The sequence below is a fragment of the Haemaphysalis longicornis genome, unplaced genomic scaffold, assembly GCF_048455015.1.
Source record: "Haemaphysalis longicornis isolate Haplotype H1 unplaced genomic scaffold, Haemaphysalis longicornis Haplotype H1 scaffold_3, whole genome shotgun sequence".
NCBI lineage: Eukaryota > Metazoa > Arthropoda > Arachnida > Ixodida > Ixodidae > Haemaphysalis > Haemaphysalis longicornis.
This window is the reverse complement of record NW_027526335.1, coordinates 88,818,395-88,845,194: the sequence shown is the minus strand read 5'-3', so window position 1 is coordinate 88,845,194 and position 26,800 is coordinate 88,818,395. Positions and strand designations below refer to the sequence as shown.

Sequence of the window (26,800 nt, the reverse complement as noted above, 5' to 3'; positions counted from 1 at the left end):
GCCTGCAAGTGGCCTGTGACAATATTTAGCGTGAAGTAGTTGTTCGTCATGCCGCACAGTCGGTGACAGGTCCTGTGAGACGAAAACCGCGAAAACACCCTATTGACTGTTTGTCTCCCAAACGCCGTGAACGTTCACGGCAACCTTTATTTGTACTTTAAAGATCTGCTTCACGCGAAATACATAGGCGCAGTAAAGACACCCACAAAGGCACGAACAAACCGCTTTGGGCGACAAAGCAAGCATAGTATATCCATGTTTGGCGCTTTGCAAGAAAGCAGTCTGGCAACAAGAGCGTCAAGACGAAGCCGTCGGTCAAGTCGCGAGTCAAACCAAAGTCGCACTGCTCGCTTTCTTTTTAGCTTACGCGGAGTTCCTTCGCCTCGTCGTCTGTTTGCCTGTATTATCGTTTCTCGGCGGGCGAAGGAATGTCCCAAATAAGGGGACGATGCTTGCAATGAACAGAGTCAGCCGAGGCCGAGTTAAGCGCCTTTATCGCGTTCCTTGTTGGAAAGTTTCGTGACAGCAGCGGGCTAAATGTGGCTAGGAGGTCTCAGTCAACGATGAGTAAGCGATCGGAACCCGTCGACCGACCGACGACCGAGGGCTCGGACAGGCCCAGCCGATCCCCGGCCGATGGCGACTTGGACCCGGACGCGGACGAGCTGTCGCGGCTGCGCTGTTCGAGCGTGCAGACGGAACAGGTGATCGCCGAACGAAACCGGCGCAACGCTCGTCAGCCGAGCGCTGGATACCCGGGCCTGGCTTTCGGCGGTTCCATCTTCTCGTCTGGTACGCTGATGCGGTTCAGGGTGATCGCCAACGAACTGCACAACATCACCAACGTGCAGCTGAAGCGCGCCGAGGGCGAGGTTTCGGCGCTGCGCAACCGCATCAACACGCTCGAAGAGAACTTGGGCCGCGAGGAGACCGAGCTGCGCCAGGCAAGCCACGAGGTGTCACAGGCGAGGATGGAGACGCAGCAAGAGTGCGGCGGCGACGGCGGAGATGACGGCGAGATGTCCTTGCTCGACACGCAGCTCATCGAGTCCAAGCTCAGGTACGAGGCCGTGTCGCGGCAGATCGCGCTTCTCGACGCCGAGTTCGAGCCGACCAAAGCAGCCTCTCAGTGCGCCGACGACGCTGTTAACGCGACGGCTGCGCCGAGCACCGAGCCCGTTTGAATCGGGGCTGTCACATTTGCGTCAGTCAAACAGGTGAAATTGCGGGCAGGGTTTTGTTTGTACTATGTTGCAGCAGTGCGAACTCGAAATATCTCCTACATCGCTAGAAAAGCGCTGCTTTTAGTGTGTGTGCTGTCAGGAGGCACGGATTTCGCAAAACTTAATGTGATCTGTACCGAAACCTGTGCTGTGTGGTTGTTTGTAGCTTTTTAAAAAAAGGTTATCTTTCACCAACTGACAAGGTGATTGCAACAAGGTGATTGCACCGTTCCATGACTGGCTGCCTGACTTTGACTGCTTTTTGGAGCGGAGCCAACTGTTTATGTGGGCTTAAAGTTCAAGTTGCGCATGTACTGTTATACAGGGCTGTTGATGTTGAGCTGGTATATAATGCAACGGGTGCATATTAGTGCAGGCAGTGTTGTGTACTGGCTGACTGCCGATAAGCAGAGAGTAATGTTTTCGAATTGTGAAAGCGTTTACATTTACAAGTGCCTTGCAAAACGTTGCTGAGAAAGCTGCTGACAGGCATTCAAATTTCCTGCAGCATAGTTAAGACCAAGCTTTCGGTCATCGTGCTTAGCTTATCGGATTGGCGCAACCTGAAACAGATCTTGTTATAGCTAGCAATGCTATTGCTTAAATGTGCAACTCCTTAATTGCCAACTCCTTACCTGTGACCAATCCACACTACTTTGATTTTACCTTGCACAAGTATTGCATGTGATGAAACAAGCCAAGGTGGTGGCGCAAAAGTGCTGACCAAATGTCTTGCTGGTAGGCGTAAGAAAGATCACCACAGTACTCTATATACTGGTAACTGCTGCATTTCAAAGGCCATGAAGGCTGTATACAACTTTTCACCATTTCAAAGCTTGCTAATAATAATATTGTGAGCATGAAAAGCAATTCATTAACTTAAATACCCGTAAAAGAAAAAAAGAAAGAAGGTGTGGCTCACCAGCTAGTTTTGCACTGTTCTACCATGCTGTCTCAAAGCTAAATTTGTGTGATTAGACAAGGCCGACAAAAATATCCGCAATTTAAAATAGCACGTTGAGCACACAGTCCCAGCTAATTGTTCGAATAATAGCACAGCAATGTACACACTATAGCACCTGAAATATGTACAAGAATACCGTAAGTGAATGACGAAGTTTGATTTTCAAGCCAAAATTAAGAAAAGCAAGCAATTAAATCCAGGCAGAGGTGACGTTACGTGAGCTGGCCACTTCATTGGCAGTCTCCCACAGAATCTAAGCATGCATGAACCTGCACTGTTTGACGTTAGCACCCGAAAAGTGAAATGCGTAGTAGGGAGGTACTTCAGCTGGTCAGCCGGGACAGCTGATATGTCATTTACAATACATCGCTCCGCTTTCACGAGATACCATTTGGTGCTTTATTGTCTGCTGTGAAGCTGTTTAAATGCTTATAATGAGCATCAAAAGGCTACAGGTTACTTCGCAGTGGTACATGCTTTTTTGTTGAAAATAAATTTGGCCGACTTGAAATTTTGCTGCAGTTGGCCTTTGAAGAGGGGTCATGTGAGCTCTAGTTGAAATTCTAGCCAACTCCATCTTAAATAGTAGAATAAAAGTGGTGGTAGTCCTATTGCGGAGTGAAAAGCCTAGGGTTGCCACCTGCCCGCTTTTTGACCGACCCAACCAGTTTTTAGACATTGGGCCGGTTGCCGGTCTGTACATAAAACCGACTGTCATTGGCTGGTTTTTTTGCCCATCATGCCACGATTATTTTTTTGTGTGCATATTATGAGCGTTAATTCAGTAACTGCGATGATAAATATGTGTCGACAAGTTGTGCAAAGACATGCGAGCAGAGAAAATACGGGGGCAAGCGCGCTCCCCGAGATGGTGGGTGACCAAGGGGAGGAACAAACCAACGAAATGCCGCCGCCGCAGCTCAGATCCAAAGAAGAGCTTTTAATGGACGAACTATGTGGAGTAAGGTGGCAAGTTGGGCTAGTTCATTCAGATTCAGATTCATGCTGAAAAACATTGCAAGAAACACAGGGACAAAAGGAGAAGGTGCACATATGTGCATAGTCCCCTTTTCTTTTATCCCTGTGTTTCTTGCGCTGTTTTTCATCATGAATCTGAACTATGTGCGGCTACTTTTCAGTGCAGCTCGGTCACTTTCAGTCCAAACATTGTTGATTTCTCTCTAATAAAACTCTACAATAAATGGCATTGCATGTCAGAAAGACATGGCATTTTTTTTTCAATGCAAATTCAACATTATATTTCCCATTTCAAATTTCCCATGGCACTGTGTGCTGTACAAGTTATTTAGAGTTATGTCTATTGAGATCTACAATGGTGCCTACCCCTTTCATACAACAGAGTTATGTTTTGTTGTGGCAAGCAAGAGGCTGTGGTTGCAGCACTTTAAGCATTGTAGCCTGGAAACATGTAGAGTCAAGCATCATTATGACCGATTCGGACAAAATGGACACCTGGGTATAACAGGACGCGTCAGCAGTTCTTCTTCTTGTTGTTTTTTTAATCCGCATGCATTTGTAAGGACCACAAGATTCAGTTTTCACGTACACAGACTTTTGGTTGCTACAAGCTAAATTTCAGCAAAAATTTGGTGCAGAGCGAGGTTTGCACTAGTTCGGCAGTGCCAGCTTCTGATGGTTGAATCGTAGTTCATTTATACACAAAAATAACTTGACGGACAAAACTGCCAACATTGAGGTCCACAACCATGGTAAATCCTACTGAAGTTCTGAAGCCTGTAGAGATGCAGAAGAGAGGTTCTGTAGCATTACTGCCAAAATACAGTCAAACCCATTTGTATCAAACTCAGAGATAAATAATTATTGCTTATATCAAACAGCCTGAACAGCCCTTCAAAATATTTTTTGATATCGTGCATTTGATTAGTTAAAGACAGGTCATGTGGAACTAATTTTCACCCATTTGATACATTCAAATACCAGCTGTTTAGCAACCTATTTTGTCCCAGGGTAAAAGCATGTGAAGCTTTATGGCAATATGGTTTTCGTTCAGTATGTCCCTTCCTATATCCAAAACACTGGAGGGAATAAACATTTTATAAAACCAAGCAAGTTAGGTGCCAGATGGTAGGGATACGGATACTGCAGATAGGGAGGGCGCTTTGTGTTAGGCTGTGAGAGTAAGCAGTGACGAGCTTTGGCTGTATGCTATTTTGTATGCACATCAAATTACGATGCATCAGTCATGGCTAGTACCAAATGCTGCAGCTTCATTGCTTGGTGCCCAAATTTATCAGCACCACATGTGCAGCTACCTAACATGTGTAGGCTATAATAAACACAGCTGTTATTGCCATTTTTTGACTTCTTGTTAATGCAAATCTCATCAGTGGTATTGTGCTTGTGTTGTGTTGCATTATTGTACTTCTCTGAGCAATGTCAGCTAGTGTGCCTGTTAACTACCTTGTGACATGCTTGTTGCTAGATTCAGGGAGTCAGTTTTACGTGTATGGTAAAAAATTTGGCACTGGTCTTTTTCTGACTTTTTACGCTTGCATAGCTCTGGCAAAAACAGTGTGCCTGTTTTAGATTCATTGGACATCAAAGGAAACTTTGAGTGAAAGAGTGGTGTCTCATTTTAAACAATGTGCCCATTTTAGATTGCTTGGACGTCAAAGGCAGCTTTGAGTGAAATATTTGTCTCTCTCTTTAAAAAAAAAAAAATTTGCATGCGTTTTTATCGTTTTAGTTGTGCATCTCATGCCAAACACAACTAGAGAGCATGTGGCATACTCACGGGTACTCTCACACCACCAACAAATGCAGCTAATGCAAAGGATTTATGACATCTTTATGAGCATAGCTCCTTTTTGAGTAACAACAATGTGTAGGGTGTCAAGGGCTTCTTCATCACGTATATGATTCGTTTTCAGTAGACTGCAGCAGACATAACGACATTTTTCTTTTAATCATCATACAAAAAGATTGCTTTTTATATGAATATTGTTGCCTCGAGGCTGTGGTTATTGGTTCTGTGCTAAAAGCCAGATGTGTGTAGTTCCTTGCATAAGTATTGTCTGCCTATATGCTGAAGTGACGTGAAAAAATAGAACTGATTCTAGTTTAAAGGAGGCCCTAATTGTTTAGGCAGCTTATCATTGCTTGAATCTGTCTCAACACGTGGTGGCTTCTTTGTTTCTGCACACACTACAATGTGCCTTCCCGCCTATTGTGCCTTTGTGTAAAGGCAGATGGAACGTTTTTGTTCCTTATACAATGTCGATCTGGTTGCTCAAAACTTGCTATGATTGACGAAGTTCCTACGTGTATCAAGCCAAAAGGGGGCAGTTGAAGTGGGTGAAGCGTTGGTATTGTGACGTGTGCAGCCGTGCGCTCCTTTAGTTCATTGCAACTTTGTAGGTTTCTAAACGAACACAAGTTTTTCCGGTGCCTTTCCTCTGACTTGCGCCATTTTGAAGCCACCCTGTTTCTGTGGCCTTAATTGAATTCATTTGCTGACTGGTTCTGGTATTGTGTCCTGCATGGCTTCCATGCCAAAGACAGAATTTTGTACTAGCGCTATGAGGAGCAGCATTAATGCAGTGTCCCCTGCATAAGCTGTAAGGCAAAAAAAAAAGAATTTGGAGCACGCTGTCAGGAGCTATTGTTGGGCCTTACATCAAAACGAATTTAAGGACTTGACGCTATAGTCGTACGCTTTTTGGATCTCTGCCACCGTTACCCTGCAGTGGCAGCTTTCATTTGAAATTGCAGATCAGTTTTGTTCATTTTTTGTGCGGCTGTGTACATGTACCTTGATCGTCTGCCATCGGATGTTGTAAATGACCTTGGAGTTATAATTATTTATCGGGTCATTGCATGCTTGTGCCGCCTGTGTTATCAATGTGTTGTGGAATATGTGTAATACTGCTCCATCAGTATTCCACAACACGTTCCTGATCTGCAACCTGTCGTGATCACAGCCGTGGCATTGTGTGTCAAACTATAAGTGAAAACTGCGACGGTTAGGTTGTCCGGTTTCGATGAGTTCAACCAGGATATCAAGTTGGGCTAAATGCAATGTCGTAATGCAAGCAAACAGTGCTAAAACGGGTCTGCGGAGTTGAGGCGAACAGGGTTCACCCCCTGTTTTCATATCCTCTGACGGGTGTCAACAGGGGCTGATTTTTCTGGCTGTGCTGGCAGCTCCGGTAGGCCTGTTTCAGCACTGTTCGTTTGTTCGGGGTCGCGCGATTCTGAGAATGGACCTATAAGCCCGGTCAAGAATGAGCTGTTGCGTACCTCCAGCGCTCATCCTTTTCGGTAGCCTGGTGATGACTCCACTCAGTCGTTGCTTCGCAATCTCAAGAAAACTTGGAAGCTGATGTTTTGTGCGTTTATTTTGAAATGACTGAGAAATTACTCGTTTTATGTGCTTTCTGACGTTTGAATGCCCGGAAGGTCGGCGCTCATACCGACTACTGCCCTGCGGGCCCGCTGCGAGCAAAGCGTGCCGCACAAAATACGCGCCGTGGAACTTGTGTGTTACACTTCCTCGTGCCTTTCGTTGTCCGTGCCGTCGAGGCATAAAGCGTTTGGATTATACTCCGACTGGATGAATAAAACAAAACGGAATATTCTATTGTCGCGTTTTCGGTCAAGAAATGTTGCGTAAATGTTTGGCGTTGGAACGTGCAATGGCTATACAGTTGTGTGCCAAGCACGCCTGTTGTTTTTCGCTGGTAAGGTATTGTGCGCCTAAAATGATTGTTACAATGTTTTAGACTGTTGCTGATATTTTGTATATAAACTTTTTTGAATAAATTTGTGAAAAATGTGCGAGCATTTTCGGTTTGTCTTGTACGTGCGCGAATTGCTGCGAATGCACTTTGATGTATGACCGTTGGAGCAGTTACCATCAGGCTTCTTGTAGACTCGAGCCGTGGCCCATGTGCACGTCATAATTAAGTGTCCAATGCAGGACAATGGTCTCTCCAGTGTTCTCCTGCCATTCCCGTCTTGCAACGCCCCAGTGTGTTTTCTTTGCCTTCAAATTCTCTGATTTCATCCCCCCATCAAGTTGGCGTTTTTTACTACTTGTAGTCCCGTTTTTTGGTACCGTATGCTACGTTATTTGCTATACCCCGTGGCTCGAAACGCACAAATCAGCAGGAACCGCGTCGTATATTCGCCCAATGCACTCCCGACGACGCTTTCAGGATTGGTGTAACGATCAATCGTATTAAATACTAATGACGTAATGTTTTGCAGTGCAATCACAAGTGGTATTTCTCCAATAAAACCCTCCATATTGAGCCACAGTTTAGACTGGCGCGTTTCACATCCAACCCTTATGACGTCCGCAGGCACATTGGTAAACTATTCACGGGGCGGAGGGTAACGCTAAGTAGCCAGTCAGAATCGGGCAAAAGACGGGAAGCTTTGATAGGCTTCCCCGTGTTGAGCATTAGTTTACCCTGATAAATAGCACGTTTGTATTTGAATTCAAATCAGAAATATACACTTGTTTATAATGTAGCAGCGCACATGTAATGCAAAAGAACCGACAATTCGGCGAGTTGGTACTTATTCATCTTCCCTAACAGCGCGCACACACGAAGACTAAGGCCAAGTCGTGTGTCCGCGCTGTTAGGGAAGATGTACGTACATATAATGAAGCATTAACGTACTTCACAGCGACATCTGTCAAAAGTTTATTATTTAAGGCATTTAGCGTGTCTGCCATGTGTACATTACCATTATTGTGGCGCATGCGCAGCCTTGTCTGAAAAAAAAAATCCAGTTCGGGATTTCTAGGAACTGGATGGACCCTGACGTATTTGCTTTTGAAGTGGAAAGCGCAACAACGAGTCGCCGCTAAGAGTTGTACATAACTGCGACATCATCGTGGCTCGTACATTTCTCCGAAACTTGAAACAGCACCATCCAAAATGCAAACCGTTACTGCTACAAACCAGTGCCCACGTAGCTCGCGGCACTTGATTTCGCACTGTGACGGGATTGACGAAAATTGCAAAGCCAGCATGCTATTCATTTAGCTAGTATATCTGGAAGGGCATCTGCCCACTATGCCAATACTCGCATATGCACTCATGACGCATATGCACTCGCATATGCACTCATACGCACTCGCATACGCACTCACGCTCCGGCCTTCGACAACCTGCCACGCGAGGCCATCTTTCAAGGCTTCGCATCTACAAACTGTGGCGAGCGCACAACTACTTCACATCATTTCTCATCCACCGCACGGCAACAGCAGTCATCGGATATTGCCTGGTCGGAAACGTTCGCAGCCATACCAAAAAACACACCATAGCGGTCGTAGTATCCCCATGCTCTTCAACATCACCATGAAGGACTTACCACCCCTGGTACAAGCTGTCCCGAACCTGTCCACGCCTTGTACGCAGGCTGTTATTTAACGGTTCAGGTCTCCACCGGATCCCAGGGGGACCAGCGACGCACTTCAAATAGCCATCCAGGTAACCCAACCGGGACTCTAATGCTCCCCGAAATTTCTGAACTTTTAACATTTGTTCAAAAGAACATACACAAAAATGCCCAAACACCATACCAGATCCAAAGGTCTCCATTAACAACCGACCCTCCCTCAACGTCCCATACACTCGCATCCTGGGCCTCAACATACCAAAAGATGGCTCAGCCGCCCAGACCATGCTCCCCTTGCAACGCACTCTCACCGAACTTGTGCACCTCATATGATAAGCCTCCCATCAACGATTAGGCCTACAAGATAACGACAGTGTACGCATCAGCCGCGTACGGGACACCGCACTTGGCACTGAAAGCAGCGGAGGAGCCATCGCCATGCCTGCAAGGGCGTCCGTGTACTACCCTCAGTGACATCAGCACGAAAATTCCTACAGCTCGGCGTACATAATACATGGGAGGAGCTATAAGTCTGCCGGGTCTCACAATTCATACTCCTCAAGCTCATGCCAGCAGGCAGAAGGAACTACGCCAGACGGCTCGGCTTCACACCTCCACCAAGATTCGAACAGAATAAAGGCACCCACCCCTCTTACAGTCCAACACTCCGTCAAAGTCCAAGAAGCATGCACACCATCTACAACCGGGCACGCCGAGAAGCTCGGATGCGAGCCGTCTAAAAACTTTTTCTTTATTGGTTACGCGGACGCTTCTCGGCACCCCACCGACCAGCCCATGTCGTAAGCGTCACCGACACCGATGGCGAAGGGTAGACGGCCGCTACTGCATCCGATGACGTCTTTCGAGTTAAACTCGGCGTCGCTCTGGCCGCCACCACTGGCGACGAGTACCTCCCGGTACCGAAATATTCTCCACCCGCCTACAGCTACTTCCTGGCAGCGCCTACATGACCGTTGGCGCTCAACGTCCTACAGAACGCTCGCCAGCTCCTGGAACTGCACACTGTCTGCACACCCAGACACTAGTCCTTCGAGGGAAACGAGACGGCACACTCCTCTGGCCACATTCAACTCACGGCTGTTTCTCAAGAGGGCGAATACACGGAGACCCCAATCACCCCCAAGCCCACTTATCTTCAAAGATGCACGGCGGCCATTTCCGCCACCACATCCCCATCTATCCAGAGTCGAGATGGCCGTCTTTCGCTCCGGCTACAAACCAACCCCTACCCCGCTACTGCTCTACCTGTAATTTCTGACCCATCTTGGCACCCAGTACCACACGGTATGGCACGTCAACAACATAAAAGCAAAACAAGCAATGGCGGGCCAGCCACTTCTCAGTACAGCGTAGCCTGCAGGTGGAGAGGACCCGGGCAGCCATAGCAGAATGGAGCTTCCCGGACTTGGAGCCTAGTGCCCAACGGCAAGGGAGGGGTGTACCTGATTTGAAAAGCTACTCAACTGTTAAATCAAATGGTTTTATGGTCCCTCCTTGCTCGTGGCCAATCATATGGCGCAAGGTTCAAGTTCAGAATACAAGTATGAGGTAAACTTTGTTTCCAATTTTATTAACTTCTTAAGTTTCGCTTTGGGTGTTATATACTTGGCTGCAGCGCAGTTCAGCTGTATTTGTTAGCGTGCACGGGACAATAGCTTATTAGTAGAGACCGTTCACTACCGTGTGTATGTATACACGAAAACCATTGTCGGTCTCCCAGTGGAGTCGGAGAGGTGTGGGCGCCTGCGGGGTCGTCTCACGAGGCCTGCCTTTCGGCCCTCTTCGCTGCCAAGTACTCCTGGATCTCGAGTCTCTTGTAGTGCTGCTGCCAGTTGACGTACACGACGGCCAGGTACGCGGAGAAGTTCACCAAGATGGTGACCAGCGTCACCCATGTGGTGTCGGACATGCCGAGCGCCTCTGGAAGCCGCCGCCGCAAGGAAGAGAGACTGTGATGCTTGTTCTCTGCTTCCTCGCCAAGCTGAATGACAACCGCGCTCTGGCTTCCGCAGAAGTTAACTCAACGTTCGTGTAGTTATTAAGTGAACTGTTGTTCATTCTTGATTGATGTAATTTTCGATAGACAGTAGTTTGGTGTCCCCGTGGCTTCCTCGGTACCCCACGTGAAGTGCGAACCCACACTCCTTCCCCTACCACCCCCTTTGCGAAAATTTCAGCTGGACGTCCATGCATCCATGTCTGTGTTCTAATCTGGAGAAGCAGAATCGGCGGCTTTGCAGACAAGCTTTGCCGTAATACTTGCACAACTCCTATTAGCGGCAAAGCCCCTCAGGGGCTGGGGTTGTCGGCGTTTACTGTCGGCGTCGTCGTTCGTCGCCGCCGTAGTCACGGTACTAAAACACCCAGGACACTCGTTTTTCAACTCCTCGCGCTAGAACTCTTCGTGCTTCAAGCAAAGCTGTATCTTCTACCCCCCCCCCCCCCTTCCACCGCGGTTTCATCTCTGTGGGCAAAAATGATAAGGCGCCGAGAAATGCACTTATGCAATGCATGCTTCGCCCCTCCTTAGGTTTCGCGTTAGTGGAGATGGCCCGGGATGTTGCTCTCTAAAAAAGTGAAGGACGCACTCTCAGCGAAGGTTGATCGCACTTTTAGCGAATTTTTTGACGCACTTCTGACGAGGTTTTCATGTGAAAAAGCGTTCGCCGTTCTCTCACCTTTCTTTGGGAAGGGACGGTAAAATTTTTTCCAAGATGGAAAGAATTGGTTCTAATCAAGTTGAACAAATCTGTATATACCCATAAGCAAGGTTTGGGGCAATGCAAGAGTGTTGCCAAGTCCGCTAGCTTACTTTGCGCGGCAGAACTCTGTGCGTTGTCCACTTGTGACATGCAACAAAGTTACGCATCGTTTCTGATGTATAAAAAAAGTGCACTCGGTGTACGAGTACAAGCAATTGTGAGAGCGCCTTAACGCTGGAGAAAATAACCGCTTCCGCCTTCCCCTTCAGTACACGCATAAACAGCACGCGGGAGGCATGGCGGCGACGAGCTTCCTCTTCTGTGCGGCCTTTGTGTCTCAGCGATTCGCAGTGAAATCTGCAGGGGTAATGACGCGACAACGTCACGCACGCCAGCTTACTAATGCGCGGAAGGAAAAGCGGCCGAGGCGCGCCGCCGTGCCGGCTCCATCACGTCCAACTGGGCGGCAGAAGATGATCGGGGGGGGGGGGGGGGGGGGGGGGCAGGCTTGGGAAAGTCTCAAACGATGCGGAATCGTTTTTCTTGTTTTTTGTTTTTTGCAGTCTGTACTGTTTTTGGGAATTTTGTTTAATAAGGTATCGAGGTGGGGCGGGGTTACAGTGTTCGTCGCTGCTCTGCGATTGGTGACTGGCCTGGGATCCAAGCTATTGCGTTCGTCAATGTTCACCTACATGAACGCGGACGGGAGAGAAAAAAACAGTTATTTCTAGCGAGGCGCAGTCTTAGCGAGTGTTCCTTAGGTGGGGAAGGCGCACCAGGTAATCTTGAGCCCCAGTGGTAGACGCATGCCAAGAATAGGCAAAGTGACACTACGCCTAAAGCAAGCTCACCTATAGAAGACATTGTCGCCCCTCAGCGGAACGATTGCGCGGGCATGGCGAAGGCCGGCGCTTGGAACTAATCCACCCTGCCAGAAAGAATCCGCATGTGCCCCGTAGAGTCCCGGTACCCGCCGCCGTAGCGTTAGCGGAAGCTACCGGTTATCGTAAAACTCCTTTTGTGTGGAGTTTCCCTCATTATCAATAGTACTATAATGGTGTAATCGCGACGTGCGAATGCGTGGACAGAATTTTGCTGGAACCAGTTCGATTTACAGCGCATTTCGGCTTATTGGAAGTCGACATGCTGAATTACACCGCCAATTTTCGAAGTCTATCCTTGAGTTGCGGTACAAGGCAAAAAAAACGGTGGTGAGGACAGATATCCCGAGCTATTAACAATCATAAACATTTCAAACGAAAGTTCCGCGGCCCTCACACTCTACTTTTACCTCCGCACCAGTGTGCAGCGTTTCACTACGACAGCTGCGGGTAGATAATTTCGCTTCGACAAATCTAAGAGCATGCGCTGAATTTGTATTTAATTTTTAAGCTTAAAAAATAATGAATTGAGAACCAACCTTTTCGATGTCTTGCCTTCCTTACTGCAAAAGACAAGATAAAAAAAATCAGCGCAGGGTTAAGTCGTACGCCCGCTCAACGAAACAAGAATGTGAGAAGTTCTAAGAGATATTATGAGCAAGGAAGAATCGTTGACATGTGAAGCAGTGCAGCTTCTTGTGTCGAATGTATGCGATTAGAGCCGTTTCCGCATGATGTTATTCTTACCTTTTATATCCTGACATCAGACACGCGATACGTGTCTAACGACGCATAGTAAAGAGCACAAAATCCACCATCTTCAATGATCCTATGTGTTGACAACATTTTTCACAGGCAGACGCTAAGCCTGTAATAACAATTCCTCCACCCAGTGCGGGGCCGCGTCAGCTATTGCTAACGATTCTACGTCCTAGACTTCATATAATTCGAAAATACGTATAGGAGAACACAACTGATATGTCGATTAAAGCGAACTATAAAGTAAATGTTCGTGCGAGTAGTGAATAGCCCGCACCGCCATCTATCGGTGCAATTATTTACGCTTCTTACATTTTCGCCACCCATAAAGAACACAGCCTGTAGTCTGGCATGAACAAGACGCAGCCGCTCTAGCGTGAAGCGGTGGGTGCGCGCTTGGTGCGTGCGTGTGCATACCGTGCAGTTCGAGGTGCCCGACTTTGACGCCGAGCAGGGTGCACTCGTAGAGGCCCGCGTCGCGCTCCTTGAGCGGCCTGAACAGCACCTCCTGGCTGGCGCCCAGCGACACCCGGCTCCAGGTGGGACGCAGCTTCGAGCCGTTGTAGAACCACGTCACCGACGACCCGGGGCCCGTCACCCTGTCGCGTATACGTGCATACGTTATTGGGGAACCACGGGTGAAAGTATCATTCTCTTCGCGCGCGGTCATGTCGGAAGAACAGAGGCGCCAATGATGGAACTCACAGGCCGCTGCTGATCCCTCACTCGGTCTGTAACTGCATGCCTTCGTTTGAGACGCTCAAGTATCGGCATTCGATGCTCCTTCGAATCACTGCGAGCAACTTGTCTGTGTCACGATGTAAAACAGATAAATTTAGGGAAAACTAGAGTTCTTGGAGAAATGGCAAGACATTTCTTACTACAGCGTTTGGAGCACTGCCTGGCCAGGTGGTCCAAAATAAAAGAAGGGATATCTGCACACTTGCGCTCTTGCGATTTCTATGTGTACAGCTTCTCAAGTTAACGTGCAGTGAGAAGGAAAGGCATGGTCACAAGGGAAAGAATCACAAGGCGGAGAAAGATGGGTGCGAGGAAATTTTATTGGATTTCATGCCGATCCAAAAATGAGACGAAAAATCGGTGTATACCATCCAAATATTGCTTTGAGCGGAAATTTCAAACATGTAGTGCATACCCTTGAGGTGATAGTGATATAGGAACGTGCTATAAACTTACTGCCAGTTATTTTCTTCTGTAGGCGCAATCATGCACTGCAATTGCAGCAGCGCACTCGATTGAATGCGCTCTCCATGGCATCTAGATGAAACTCTGGCCGGTTTAGCCCGAAGTGTAGGCGTACAGTTGAGCCGACATGAAATTGAGAACGTGTTGTCGCCTATTTGAAGCCGACATGAAATTGAGAACGTGTAATTCCACCCAACGAAAGCTGATACGGTGCACGTGCACTGTATCAGCTTCCGTAGCGTCGAAGGCTCCGATAGGTTAGCCCCAGTCATGACTGGGGCTAACGTATCGGAGCCTTCGACGCTACGGTCGATGTTATCTCCATTACCGGACGGAAATGATAGAAATTCGTCCTCATGAGGACGAATTATTTCTATCACCATCTCCATTAACCTTCATATTCATTAAGAATGCATTATTAATGGATCTTCCACCCACTGCATTCCTCAGTTTCAGGCCCCTCCCCATACGCCCGTCGTACACCCGTGGCTCGTAGATGGCAACAGCACAGAATGTTCCCCAGTAACGAAAATACAAGTGTAAAAAAACATAAAGCATGTCGACATCACTGTGGGACTATCACGAGGCTATTGTGGTATCGAGAAATCTTTAGAAATTGAGCTTGGCACGTGATGAACATCCGTTTCACGAGGAGTGCCCGGAGGCTGCCTTCTCTACCATGCCTTCTTGATGGTTCATAAGCAAATGGGCTAATGTTTGTGTTGTTCTTTACCACAAGTTAAAAGCAACACTTTGTCCACTTGTTTTTGCATCCGTCCGGGCATCCGTCATGGTGCCCATATCGTCGCCGTTAACACCATCATAGTGAAGAGCCCGGTAAATTAATTCACCTCCTCAAAATTTAGGTTGTCGAGGTAAAGGATTCTCCTAGACACTCCATCGCACCTCAATTCCGTTGTTTGGAGCTCGAAAGCTCGAAAGCAGCTGCAAGGTCAGGTGGACCCGCCTGATGAACACTTTCTTTTCTTTAATCTCTACCGAACAAAAACGCAAGTTGCACCGACCGTAATTATTCTGAAGCATTTTTCTAGGAGGTATTAGGCTGGGCACTTAATGCATGTGCTACTACACTCCTCCTGGGAATGAGAGTGTGTGCAGTGCAGCAGGTAGGAACGGCAGTGCAGCTGTGCATGGTGCAGTTGCGTTTCCGCTCAGCCGAGGCGCGCGAGCCGTGCAAGAAGCCAAGCTGTGGTGATGTGCTTTTTAAAAACCCTTTCGCCTGCAGTGTTCCGCAAAATAGAACGAAGGAAGCTTGGAACAGCGTTAAAATCTGCATTCTCCTTTTCCACCTGTGCAAACCTGCCCGTGCAATTTTACTGCCTGCATGCGCCCCCCGCTTCCAGTATTGCGAAATTTCGACGTCGCAATAGCTTTATAGCCGGGGCCTACAGTTGATTGCGAATGCGAACCCTTGTCACGGTGAGCCGTGAGCGAGAGAGCGACGTTGGCGCGCTTGTATACCCTGCACGCGTGCCTTTTCGCGTCGTCTTTGTCTCGTAACAAAAGCTGCAATCCGGTGCTGCATTTCGCGCTCACGTAACGGCAGAAAGCAGAAGGCCTACCGTTGCCTCGGAGCTGCGTTTCGGAAGATTTGCTCACTTCAACGTTGGCTCACCCTGCTCTCTCAGATGTAGTAAAAAAGCAGATACAGTCGTCTTGAAAGAAGTAGGAAAACCATGTATATAAATGACATGGCTACATAATGCTTTATTATAGGTAGTCTTCAGAAAAATACAGGTTCATAGACAGATTTCCCGGACGTTGAACATAAATTTGGCAATGGGTAAAAGGGAGAGGGGGATGAGTTGTACACTTCGCACTCAGAATATGTCCCACGCCTGCGAGTATATATGAATGCGAGTTTGCCGTCAAAAATTTAACGCATTAATCGCTAAAAATGTATCCAACAGACTGTATAATATTAAACCGAAGTGTTCAAAAAATTTCTCCCGCAGTACAATTCTCATTACGCCAGCGTAAATGCGCGACGCGAGTACGCGAGTACGCGGAGAATACGCGACGGCTGCCTCAGGAAGAATGTTGTCACAACACTTACAGAAGCCTCCCCTCAGCTGGAATGACTGCGCATGCGTAGTTTCATGGCCATGTTTAAAGGCTGTTGGCAGCGCTGACACTGCTGTTTCGACAACAAAAGTATTAAAGCGCGAAATGTTGGTTCTGTGTGCGATGCTCGCGCCTCTCTATATATATCGAAACTGTGTGCGTGCGAACTTACCCAGGACAAAGGAGCTTGATATTGGTTCCCGGATGTTCCGTCCTCCGGAAGTCCGTATCTTCCAGCTCTACGGTCTCGTCATCTTCGGCCTTCTGGACGTTCATTCCGCCGAAGAAGGACTTATTTGTCGGCGACATCGTGTGCTTCACTTGAAATGCTTCGTCTGTGCACCCATTTCGCAAAAAAAAAAAAAAAAAAAAAAACATTTTCTTCACTATGATACCTTTTCGTTTAACGCTTCATGCATACTGTACAACCTACAGTATCAGAATCTCGGCTATTCGTCCTGAAAGTACGTCCACCACAGCGAGTTCAGCTCAGACATCTCATGCCAGATTGGACCATGGCTGCTGTCATGCGTTTGATGTGCTTACTCTGGAGAATTTTAGCGCAGCCGTATACTTTTAACGGAGGCCTCGCCTTACGTCTCATAGCTTTGGGATCTCCTTCTCTACGCCAAGGGTATACGCTCTGCCGTAAACATTTTCAAGGAAACTTAAAGACCTGGGTTTTATCCTAACTGATTCCCGCGGTGCATTTTTTAAGCCGAACATATTGCGTAATTCAAGATTTACCAAGCTTGAATTCGGTTTTTTAAGAAACTCGGCTCGAAATAGGTTTCAGAAAATTAAAAATCCCCGTCGTTCAACGCGCCGAACCGTCGGCTTCGATGCAGCGCCACGCACAACGTGAGCACAATTAAACGTGATTCCCGCGCAGTCGCTCAGATGGTCACAATTGGGGCACGTGTGCATACCGCAGGGCTCGTGGCAGTATTCCGTCTGAACGAAGTCTGGAAGCTTGTACAGCTCTCGAGACGCCCCGTATCGGCTGAGAAGCGCGGACCGACAGCTTGGGCCAAGCATCGGAACGGTAATGTTCAAGGCCGTCTGAAAGAGGTCGGGACAAGTGGGAGCTCAAGGTGAGCAACCTAATGGGCTCCTTTAAGCATTTCCGGTGAGTCATATTTGTTTGACGCTGTCCACGGACGATCTATGTACTCTACGAATTTCAAGTTTAGTGCAAGACGTCGCAACGTTCTAAAAAAAGAAAAAGAAACAGTCCCACCCTGTGTGAAGTCGGCTGAAACAGCGCAGATGTGGTTCTCTTGTGTCCTCTCAAACGTCAACGGGCACTCGTTCAAGAATGGCAGCCCCGTTGCCGAGAAAATTCGACGGTTCGCGCAAAGAAATCGGCAGCAAAACGTAAGTGGCGCGTTGCTTTTTTCGGGACTGAGATGAACCCGCCCCTTCCCCTGTAAGACCACTGCGCCCTCTATCGTGGGTCTGGAAACAGGTTTCAGCGAGGGTGCGTGCGACAGCTCCACTGTTAAAAGAGTGGTACACACTTTGCTCTGCTTAATTGTTCAGACGAGACGACGGGAGTGAAATGGCGGCCATCTTGCCTGAGTTCCGGGAGCCGTAAAGAGGGCGTCGACGGTCGTCCGCAGCTGGCACCTGCCGTAGCGCTTGCGCAGGCCCACTTCGCCACAGCGGTCGCAGAGCCCCCAGTCATCCCAGTTCGTTGCCACGGTGTACCGTTGCAGTGGACCTTCGAGGTCCAACTTCTCTGGTGCGGACACGGCCAGTCGAGGGTGGAAGGCATGCAAACGTGTCAATTAAATTCCGCATGCACATGGTACCGGCGGATACGATGATGTCGACGCCGTAAACGGGCTGCATCCAGCTAAATGGAATTTAGAAGACATAGGCGTTCTTCGAATGCGGATTAGTGAAAACATTATCTTGCATTGGACTGCCTCTTGGACATCTATCATTGATTCCACTGCCTACAGTTTCACCATTTCGTTTTGTCGTTAAATTCTGGAGAGCTCACTTAAAAATAGGCATAGCGCATGCATTGGATGGAGTATGCGAGCTGTAAGTATGCCGTCACGCAAAGCGTGGCGACGACATCCTTAGTTTCCCGACTGCGTACCGTATGCGGCCTGCAGCTCCTCCAGGTACTTCTGGTACTGCTCTTCGTTGCCTGGAAATGAAAAGGTAAGAGATACAATAAGCTATAAGGACGGCACCCTGTAGATTTACTGGGATACCCTGCATGTCCCTGACTCGCCATTTTCTGGACCAGTCGTCGTAAATACCGATGCCGCCTGCTGGAGTACGTTAACTTTATAACCGCAAGCTGACTTCTTTGCATAACAGAAATGGTTTGCAGAGAAGCAAATGGTTTCGACATAGGGAGAATGTTTTACAGCGAAGCTTTCAATACCTCACAGATGGCGACGTTGCGCCGAAACGCACTGCAGGAAAGCCAACTTTACATGATGGGATGGTACATGATCATGTTGATGATGATGATGAAACGCGAAAATTTTTACGATACAAATGCAAAATCCACAATAAAATCAGCCAAAGTCCAAATCAACAACAACGCTGAGCTAACCCAATCAGCGTGTTCAGCACAGTCACAAATTAATTGATAGAAAATCATAACATCACAATCATAACATCACATAGCTCAACGCTGTCGTAGATTTGGACTTTGGCTGATTCTTTGTGCAGTTCGCATCTGTATCGGAGAAAGCTTCGCGTTGTCTACTTGAACGTTTGTTGTGTCAAGTATCGTTAAGGTGGCAGGCGTTTGCGTACCCGCCGGAACGTCCTTCACTTCGGAATGATTGCTAGCGCGTAATACAGGACAGGGACAAGAGAGGTCAAACGGCACAAGCGTCACACTTGAGCTATATTTCCTCGCCGGAACAGATACACCCACCACAAAACATGCGGCACCGCCATCGCTTAGGCAACTTCCGGTTTAGCCGATGTACAATCTTCCGCCCTACAAAGGTATCTCGCCAACGGCAGTGCTCGAACAATAGACAGAACAAGTTGTGTGCTTTTTATCACAGGCCGGGTTGGTGTTCTTTTTCGCGCTGTTGACAAAGTTGCACATTCTTTCCTGTGGCAAAAAAGGGGCCAAGGGCGGTACACTTGGATGACCACCATTGCAGGCGGTGCATGGGCTCCCCAGCTTTCCAGAGGTGCCTTTCGCTGTTCTCCCGCTCAGTTCGAACTAGAAATTTACGAAGCCTTCTTTCTGCCTTTTTCTCAGCAGCAATAAGTGCGTATAATGCTACCCCTCTACAGCCTTCTGGATTAATAAATGCGCGTTTATTTGTGAGCTGCACGAGATATTTTTTTATTTTACTAAGGAACTCACTGAGCATGCTTTATGATCAGTGGGCCTTCCCCAGTAAAAAAAGTAGTTGACACTTAGCGTGCCGTCCAGTCTTTCCCCTTCGTTGTACTCATTTTGCGCTGGAAATCATGTCGAAGTACGCACAAGCTATAGCCGTGAATCGGGAATTAGCCGGGTGCACTGATCACGCTTAAGCGCTGTCTGCGGGGTTGAACGTTTCCGGGGCTTGAAGCGCAATGAAAAACGCGGACGGCGAGCACAGAGTGCACAGGACACCAAGTATCCCAGCAGGAAGTTCTACCAGGGTGAATGTTTCAACCTCTTTCTTTCACCCTTGTGCGCTGCAACGTCGTTTTGGTGCGCGTCTCGTACAGAGTTCATGCTTGCCTTGAGCTCCTCGCCGCCCGTTAGTGTTCGCCGCCGAGGACGGAAACCCCTTCGTGAGAGGGATGTGTACGTGTGTGTACGTGTGTGTGTGTACGTAGATGTGTGTGTGTACGTGTGGAAGTACAAGGAGTAAGGAAGTGTCATAGGTAAGGTTGCAAAATATCGACGCTCTGTTCTTATATTGTTCCGTGCCTTCACCACGATAATCGGTCAGTTCGCATCACGTGACATTTGTTTACAGTGCGACGGTTTATGGGCGCCGCCATTTTGTTGTTTATGCGTTTAATGCCTGTGCTACACGGCACCTTTCAATTGGCAATTGGACCCTCCCCACAACTGCTACCTATGTATTTACAATGGCGCACTGGATAGACAATCAGTTCAACGGCCTTCCGAAGGCCTTTGAAACGACCGTGTAGCACAGGTATTAGTCGGTCACCTCTGGTAGGCCTAGCTTGTACTCACTGCTCTGCGGCTGCGCGCGACTGACGTAGTTCCAAACACGAATCGATAACGCGTGTAACAGCACTTCAGCAGCAGAAGTGTGCCCAAAGATGCCACTTTGCTGCGTCATCAGCATTGTTGTTAACAAACGACCTGTTTGAAGTTAACGGCGAGGCCGTAGATGCGGCAATATCTAACAATGATAAACGCCAAAATAGCCACCTGGAATAGCCATGCCTGGAATAGCCATGAAATAGCCATGCGCGGAAAGTTTTCATTTTCCAGGGGCGGGGGGAGGGGGGCTGGTCCCCCTGGCCGCCCCCCCCCCTCTCTCTCTCTCTCTCTCTCTCTCTCTCTCTCTCTCTATATATATATATATATATATATATATATATATATATATATATATATATATATATATAGTTTGCCTGTTTGTTTTGTAGGGTTGGCGTCACTGAGATATGTGTGCGGCTGCGACCGCTTCCTGTAAACTCTTCCCGTAAGGTCAGTGACCATTAGAATTCTGTGCCTCCCAGTGATGGTGTGAGAGCGTCCCTGTTACTGCTTTGCGCTTTCGTTTCTTAAGCAGAGCGGCCCCCCTCTGAAGCGGGCGCTACCTGTCACTCGTTCTACAAGCTGACGAACGATGGAGGACATGTTTTTTGAAAGAGTTGTGTACTCCTCTCTCTTTTCTGCATGTTTAGGTTTGTTTGTGTTTTGCGTTTTCTTTCTTGTCTTTTTTTTTCTCTCTCTCTTTTGCAAACCTTCACCTCACCTCGCCGAGAGCGTGTTTGTTGCTACCTCTCTCCCCAAATCCCCCCTCTCTCTTTTTCGGCGTCGTTGGACGACGAGCTTATAAATACGTGCACAGAAATACGAAATGTTGTCTTGAGAAAGATCGGCATCCGATCGAAACGTCGACCAATAAACAGTTTTGTTAGAAGCTATACCCATTTTTTACTATATATATATATATATATATATATAGAAAATAAGGGTTGGCTGTCAAGAAAACCTCGGAAAGCAAAGGGGAGGCTGTGGTGGGTCATAGAAACAGATGAAGAATTTTTTTAGTCAGAAAGAAAGTGGTGAAAATATTCCCGCCGGGTGGGATCCGAACCCACAACCTCCAGAATACCGGTGTGGTGCGATAACCACTACGCTACCAGCGGGGCTGTTCCCCCACCACCTTCTTGGGTATTTATGTTAGGTATTTTTTGTTTCCTGTACCTGGGGGTTGTGGCCAGCGCCACTCGGACTACTCGGGGTGAAGGGGACCTTCTTTTTAACCTCCGGGCCGTGACTCGAGTGTCTACGGCATGTCGAGAGTGGTCGACCAGCGTTGAATTCTCTTCAGCTACGTTTGGCACCAAGACTGCCAGAACAGAGGCCCTCGCTATGCATGTAGCGAATCAGAAAATGGGAAATGAGGGGCTCAGTGAATTAAGACAGAAAATAAAGGTTGGCAGTCAAGAAAACCTCGGAAAGCAAGGGGGGGGGGGGGGGGGGGGGCTGTGGTGGGTCATAGAAACATATGAATAATTTTTTGAGTCAGAAAGAAAGTGGTGAAAAAATGCCCGCCGGGTGGAATCCGAACCCACGACCTTCTGAATACCGGTCTGGTGCGATAACCACTACGCTACCGGCGGGGCTGTTCCCCCACCACCTTCTTGGGTATTTATGTTAGGTATTTTTTGTTTCCTGTAAAAGAAGGTCCCCTTCACCCCGAGTAGTCCGAGTGGCGCTGGCTACCACCCCCAAGTACAGGAGGTGAAGATACAGCAACATATTCATTCCCTGAGCATAGGCTATCCCTAACATTAGACAATGATGGTTAATAATCCCCGTTTTTATCTCAATAAACTAATTTGTTCCTGTGTGTATATTTAAATTCATTTTGTGCGTACATGGCGTTCACAGTCAAATACGGATGACGCAACCACCACCGGTGCTTCTAGGGCGCTTGCCCTCCTATGGTAAGGATTTGAAGGAATAAATGGAAAGTATGAAAGTAAGCCGTGCACGTCAGCGCCAACCATGATGCAGAAACCTTTTAGCCACAAGAGTATTTTAAGTGGAAATGTAGAGTTAACCAAAGTAAACCTAAACTGGTTACGGCACCGGTAATGTAACTTTGGGCAGCAGGAGGGGGGATTTCTCGTAGGGGGGAGGGGGGGGGGGTGGGGGGCAGAGCCCTTGCCGGGAAGTCTCGGAGAGAGGCTCGGATTCCCGAACCTTCCCGTAGTCGGCACCTATGTGCGGGCCTCAATGGCGGTACTGACACGTAGTATCCTAGCTGTGATATCTATACGCGCCGGTTATTCTGGCAACTTCAAACAACTTAAAAAAAAAAAAAAAACTTTACCGACATGTTTGGCGTCCGTGTGTTTTATACGCGCCCACGTGTTAATCCGCAATCACGTAGCTCTGTCCGCGCGTACATATTCCTGTTCGCGCGGCCATGACCTGCACATGCCCCTTCCCGAGTTATATGGCCCCGACCGGGCGGCCAACCGTAACCGAAGTTGCTCTGCATAAGCAGACAATGGCACTTGCACCTGAATATGCGTTATCATTAGTTGTGTGGTCGGTCAGCGTCACAACGGTCAGCTGACATGGCGTTCCGCGGCGCATTTGCTGTGCAGATGTTTGTTCAAAAATATCGTTCCGTCACGAAACCTTCCACGGAGCTCGTAGGGCCGGCTGTGCTTGGAAACACAGGTGGGATCCGCTTGGGTAGATGCGGTAGCTCTATTGGAATGATACTGCATAAGGAAGTGTATACGCGGTGATCAAAAACAGGTAAAACTGTGTGTGTGTGTGAGGAGAGAGAGAGAGAGAGAGAGAGAGAGAGAGAGAGAGAGAGAGAGAGAGAGAGAGAGAGAGAGAGAGAGAGAGAGAGAGAGAGAGAGAGAGAGAGAGAGAGAGAGAGAGAGAGAGAGAGAGAGAGAGAGAGAGAGAGAGAGAGAGATGGCTGGATGAATGGATGGATGGAGGGAGCGAGGGAGGGAGGGAGGGAGGGAAGGTGATTGGCAAGATGTTAGGATACATGCTGGCGTTATGTACACATTCATCGTCACGAAAGAAGCAGTGTGAGGAAGGTATGACCCCTTACCGGTCTTGGGATCCGTCTTTCTTGGAATGGCCACTGCATTAAAATAAATGCCATGATTAATGAATAATGAAACATGAATAAATGAAATATCAACGACTGACGGCAGCAAAACAATTAGTCTGACAACGGACATCCTATATATGTGAGTATATTTAATTTATTACACCCAAGAGTCATTTTCATTAGCACAGGAAGACGCAAATGCGCCAGACGGCGCGAGAATTAAACTTGGTGGCGGCTCCTCGCGCCTCGTGAGCTTTTGTACAGTTGATATGCCCAGAGAGTGGACGTGTATAGTTTTAACGACGACGCGGGCCGTGAAAGAACTAAACAACACCTGCCCACTGCAGCGACATCTCACATTTTTGCCGACGTGCATGCTAAATCTCGTCAGTCGCTAAATTCACCCTTTTGGTGACCAAGAACTGGTAAGTGAAGTTGGGCGAACCCCCCTCAGCAAAAAAGAAAAAAAGAACCCTCTCAAGAATGAGTACTATTCTTCCTTATTTCAAGTTTCTTATTATTTGGCATAAAGCAGGGACCAACTTTTGGTGGTGCAGCACGCAGAAGCAACCTTATACAGGAATCGAAAATTGGGCTAGTTGGTAGTACTACTTGAACATCCTGAAACAGCGCGTGCGTCCCATTCACTCACGTGATAGCAAGTTCTATTTTCAGACCGTTCTCGATCACTGAAGAAGTCTTTTCTTCAGCCATACACGTGGTTATGTTATCGACACGTTCCTTTTATGAAACGGCGAATGTGTTTAGACGTCTTTGTGATGTGTGGTCGCATGGGTGAGGTTGCCATAAATTAACCACCTCTTCCTGAACAAAGTTGAGAGAACGGCAAAAGCTTTTTCTCACCAAAACTGCGTCAAAAGTGCGCCAAAACCTTCGCTAAAAGTGCGTCCAACCTTCGCTGAAAGTGCGTCCAATCGATCGTCAAAGCTTCAAAGACTCAAATCTCAAACGAAGAACGAACCCATATGCGACGATTTCTCGCGCACTAAGTGAACGAATATGCGAGCGATCTAAATTTATACCCATACGTGGTTCATGCGATAAAAGTATACTATTGTGTCCCTGCTTCATGATCGATGCTCCAATTGCCTTATTTAGAAGCGTTCCTTTTTCGCGATTTTCCAGTAACCACTTTAACACAAACGGATGCCCGGTTTCACGCCCGTGCCGCGTACGTCCAGAGACCTTATCAGGGCTTTTCGGTCGACCAACCGGTCTCTGAGGAAATGTATTAGTTCTTGACGGGACGTTATCGGTCCAAATAAGAAAGCTCTCGATCGCTTTAATAAAATTCTGTAGCAAGTCAGCGGTGCGGTGTGCCTTTCTTCCCCTCACGGTGTGTGTCGGTTTCGCGCTGTTTCAAGATGTTCAAGAGCGCAACTTTGCGCTTCTCGCTCGCAGGGGTTCATCCAGAATTTCGATTTTGAGGGGTGTCGGGGGCGGTTGGGGGAGGGTATAAATCCCTGGGCAGCGTGCTCGTGGTTGCGGCAGCTTTTTTTTTTTTTTTTTTTTTGGGGGGGGGGGAGTCTAAATCCTTCTAGGGGGTTGTTAGGGGGTGTTGGGGGTGTGTTTATAAATCTCTGCTCGCTCGCAGCGCCTCTCCGATCACGCGTGGAGGAAAAAGCGCACCGTCCAGCAGGTACTCCATTCTGTACTGGGCGGGCGGCTCCTCGTTGTCGTGGCAGACGTAGAAACCGACGTCGGCCTCGGTGACGTTCGCCAGCGTCAGCGTGTGGTCCGCAGCCATGGTGCGCCTGTTCAACACCGGGTCATCGTGCGCGTCCGGCGTGAGCCGTGTGAAGGTGCCCTCCAGCGTCCTCCGGAACCACTGGCGGCCGGACCGAGAGGCCCCTTCGTCGCTGCAAGAACCCATGAAACGGGAATACTTTTTTAACACGAAAGTGTTTTATTCCGGGACACACGAAGGCTTCACTGACGTCAATTCCGTCACGGAAATGACGCCAGTACAACGAAGCAAGCAGCCTGTAAAGGGTGCACCCCTGCACACAGGGTCTTCTAGCGGGGAAGCAACCTTTAGTACAAAGAGTACGTTATACTTAGGGTTGTTCGTTTTTGGGTTTCATAATTTAAGACGAAAGTGTTTTATGCCGAGATACACCTAAATTTCACTGACGTCATATCCGTCACGTAAATGACGCCAGTATACACCGTTGCCGAAGCGAACCGCCAGCAGGACTTCGCTCGCCAAGCACACCCACAAGACAGCCACCAATCCGCAAATCATTCTCAGCTGCAGATTTCGCTGCACATTTTATGTTTTACCGATTCCTGTGACAGAGGAATCAACCACAGTTTCTTTTAACGAGTAATTGAAGGACCCGCGGTTCTCACTTCGCGCATTATTTACATAGAGGGGTTTGTTTCAGCAAAACTGCGACGCTTCCCAGCACTGCATCACAAACTAGCACTAAACCCCGCCCCCACCCCCTTCCCCTTCTCCGCTCTTTCTCGGCGCTGATGTTTCACTTGTGCTTGCTTGTGCTTGACATTGGTGACCAGATGTTTATCGCGACCATAACGTCAAAAAAAGGGGGAGGGGGGACGTTTCTGTTGTTCTTCAGCGAGAACGCAAGTGGACACGCCCAACAAATGTGAGAGCCACCCTTGGCCGCCTTTGCCGTGCAAATTCTGCCTTGGAATTTTTCCCGAGAAACCCAAGTTTTTACTTTGGACAAGGACAACTTCAAGACCTACCTTATCCTTCTCCGGATTAGCAATGCCTGGGTTTTTTAACGACCCCATCCGTGTGACGACCGGTGCTGAGCCATGTATTATGCGCTCGAAAGGCTCACTTCCGCGCGCTTTCCGCCTGCAAAACATTCTGGGTAAAAGATGCTGTCCAGAGACGGAACGTGCTGCGTGCGTTTACTTCTTCCGCGCAGCCTTGCTACATGTGCGATGCGATGACTAGAGTCACTAAATAATCCTCTAATTAGTGATGCATACTTATTAGGAACGAAGTTTAGGTGAATACGACAACCCGTTCCGACCCCACTGTTCCCCAAAAGGCCCGAGGGAGCAAAATAATCAACAGAATAAATGAATCGGTCAATGGCAGGGTGCTCGGATTCACGCCCTCCCCATTGCAACTCGGGAGAGGGTGCGTGCTCGAAAGCACTTGCTGGCTGTCACTTTTGAAAGTCTTTTGGCCCCACTTGCCGCCTCTCGCTTTCCCTCCGTGGACTGGCGAATGCCTCAACTGAAGCCGTACTCGCAGCTTTCACACTCTGACCCAGGGCTG

The 26,800-nt window shown here is 48.2% G+C and overlaps 3 protein-coding genes across 3 annotated transcripts in view; 1 reads left to right on the top strand and 2 right to left on the bottom strand.

Annotated features, from left to right (window-relative positions):
- Positions 1–329: 329 nt before the first annotated feature.
- LOC144174813 (uncharacterized) lies at positions 330–7,005 on the top strand. The gene has a single exon (XM_077703708.1). The coding sequence runs from the start codon at positions 564–566 to the stop codon at positions 1,182–1,184; it is 621 nt and encodes a 206-aa protein (XP_077559834.1). The 5' UTR covers positions 330–563; the 3' UTR covers positions 1,185–7,005.
- A 3,194-nt stretch (positions 7,006–10,199) lies between these two features.
- On the bottom strand, positions 10,200–17,551 carry LOC144174812 (uncharacterized). Its single transcript, XM_077703707.1, has 5 exons — positions 17,164–17,551; positions 16,407–16,569; positions 13,361–13,542; positions 12,724–12,747; positions 10,200–10,521 (listed from the first exon to the last, which is right to left on the bottom strand). Exons 1-5 carry the CDS (start codon positions 17,270–17,272, stop codon positions 10,358–10,360), a joined length of 642 nt encoding a protein of 213 aa, XP_077559833.1. The 5' UTR covers positions 17,273–17,551; the 3' UTR covers positions 10,200–10,357.
- Positions 17,552–17,772: 221 nt separating this feature from the next.
- LOC144175320 (uncharacterized) overlaps positions 17,773–26,800 on the bottom strand; it is a 12,281-nt gene continuing 3,253 nt past the window's right edge. Inside the window, exons 3-6 of the mRNA XM_077704402.1 lie at positions 25,168–25,397; positions 23,515–23,547; positions 18,345–18,395; positions 17,773–17,975 (exon numbers count right to left, since the gene is read on the bottom strand). Of these exons, the coding sequence (XP_077560528.1) occupies positions 17,773–17,975; positions 18,345–18,395; positions 23,515–23,547; positions 25,168–25,397 (517 nt within the window). The remainder of the gene's footprint in view (positions 17,976–18,344; positions 18,396–23,514; positions 23,548–25,167; positions 25,398–26,800) is intronic.

What these genes read in the sequence shown, in the direction of transcription:
- LOC144174813 (XM_077703708.1), top strand. Translation starts at nt 564, where the DNA reads ATGAGTAAGCGATCGGAACCCGTCGACCGACCGACGACCGAGGGCTCG.
- LOC144174812 (XM_077703707.1), bottom strand. Translation starts at nt 17,272, where the DNA reads ATGCTTGGCCCAAGCTGTCGGTCCGCGCTTCTCAGCCGATACGGGGCG. An exon ending in ATCAAGCTCCTTTGTCCTGG is followed by an intron (nt 13,543 to 16,406) that starts GTAAGTTCGCAC and finishes TATACGCGACAG; the next exon opens with GGTGACGGGCCCCGGGTCGT. An exon ending in GAAGGCAAGACATCGAAAAG is followed by an intron (nt 10,522 to 12,723) that starts GTTGGTTCTCAA and finishes GGCGGCTTCCAG; the next exon opens with AGGCGCTCGGCATGTCCGAC.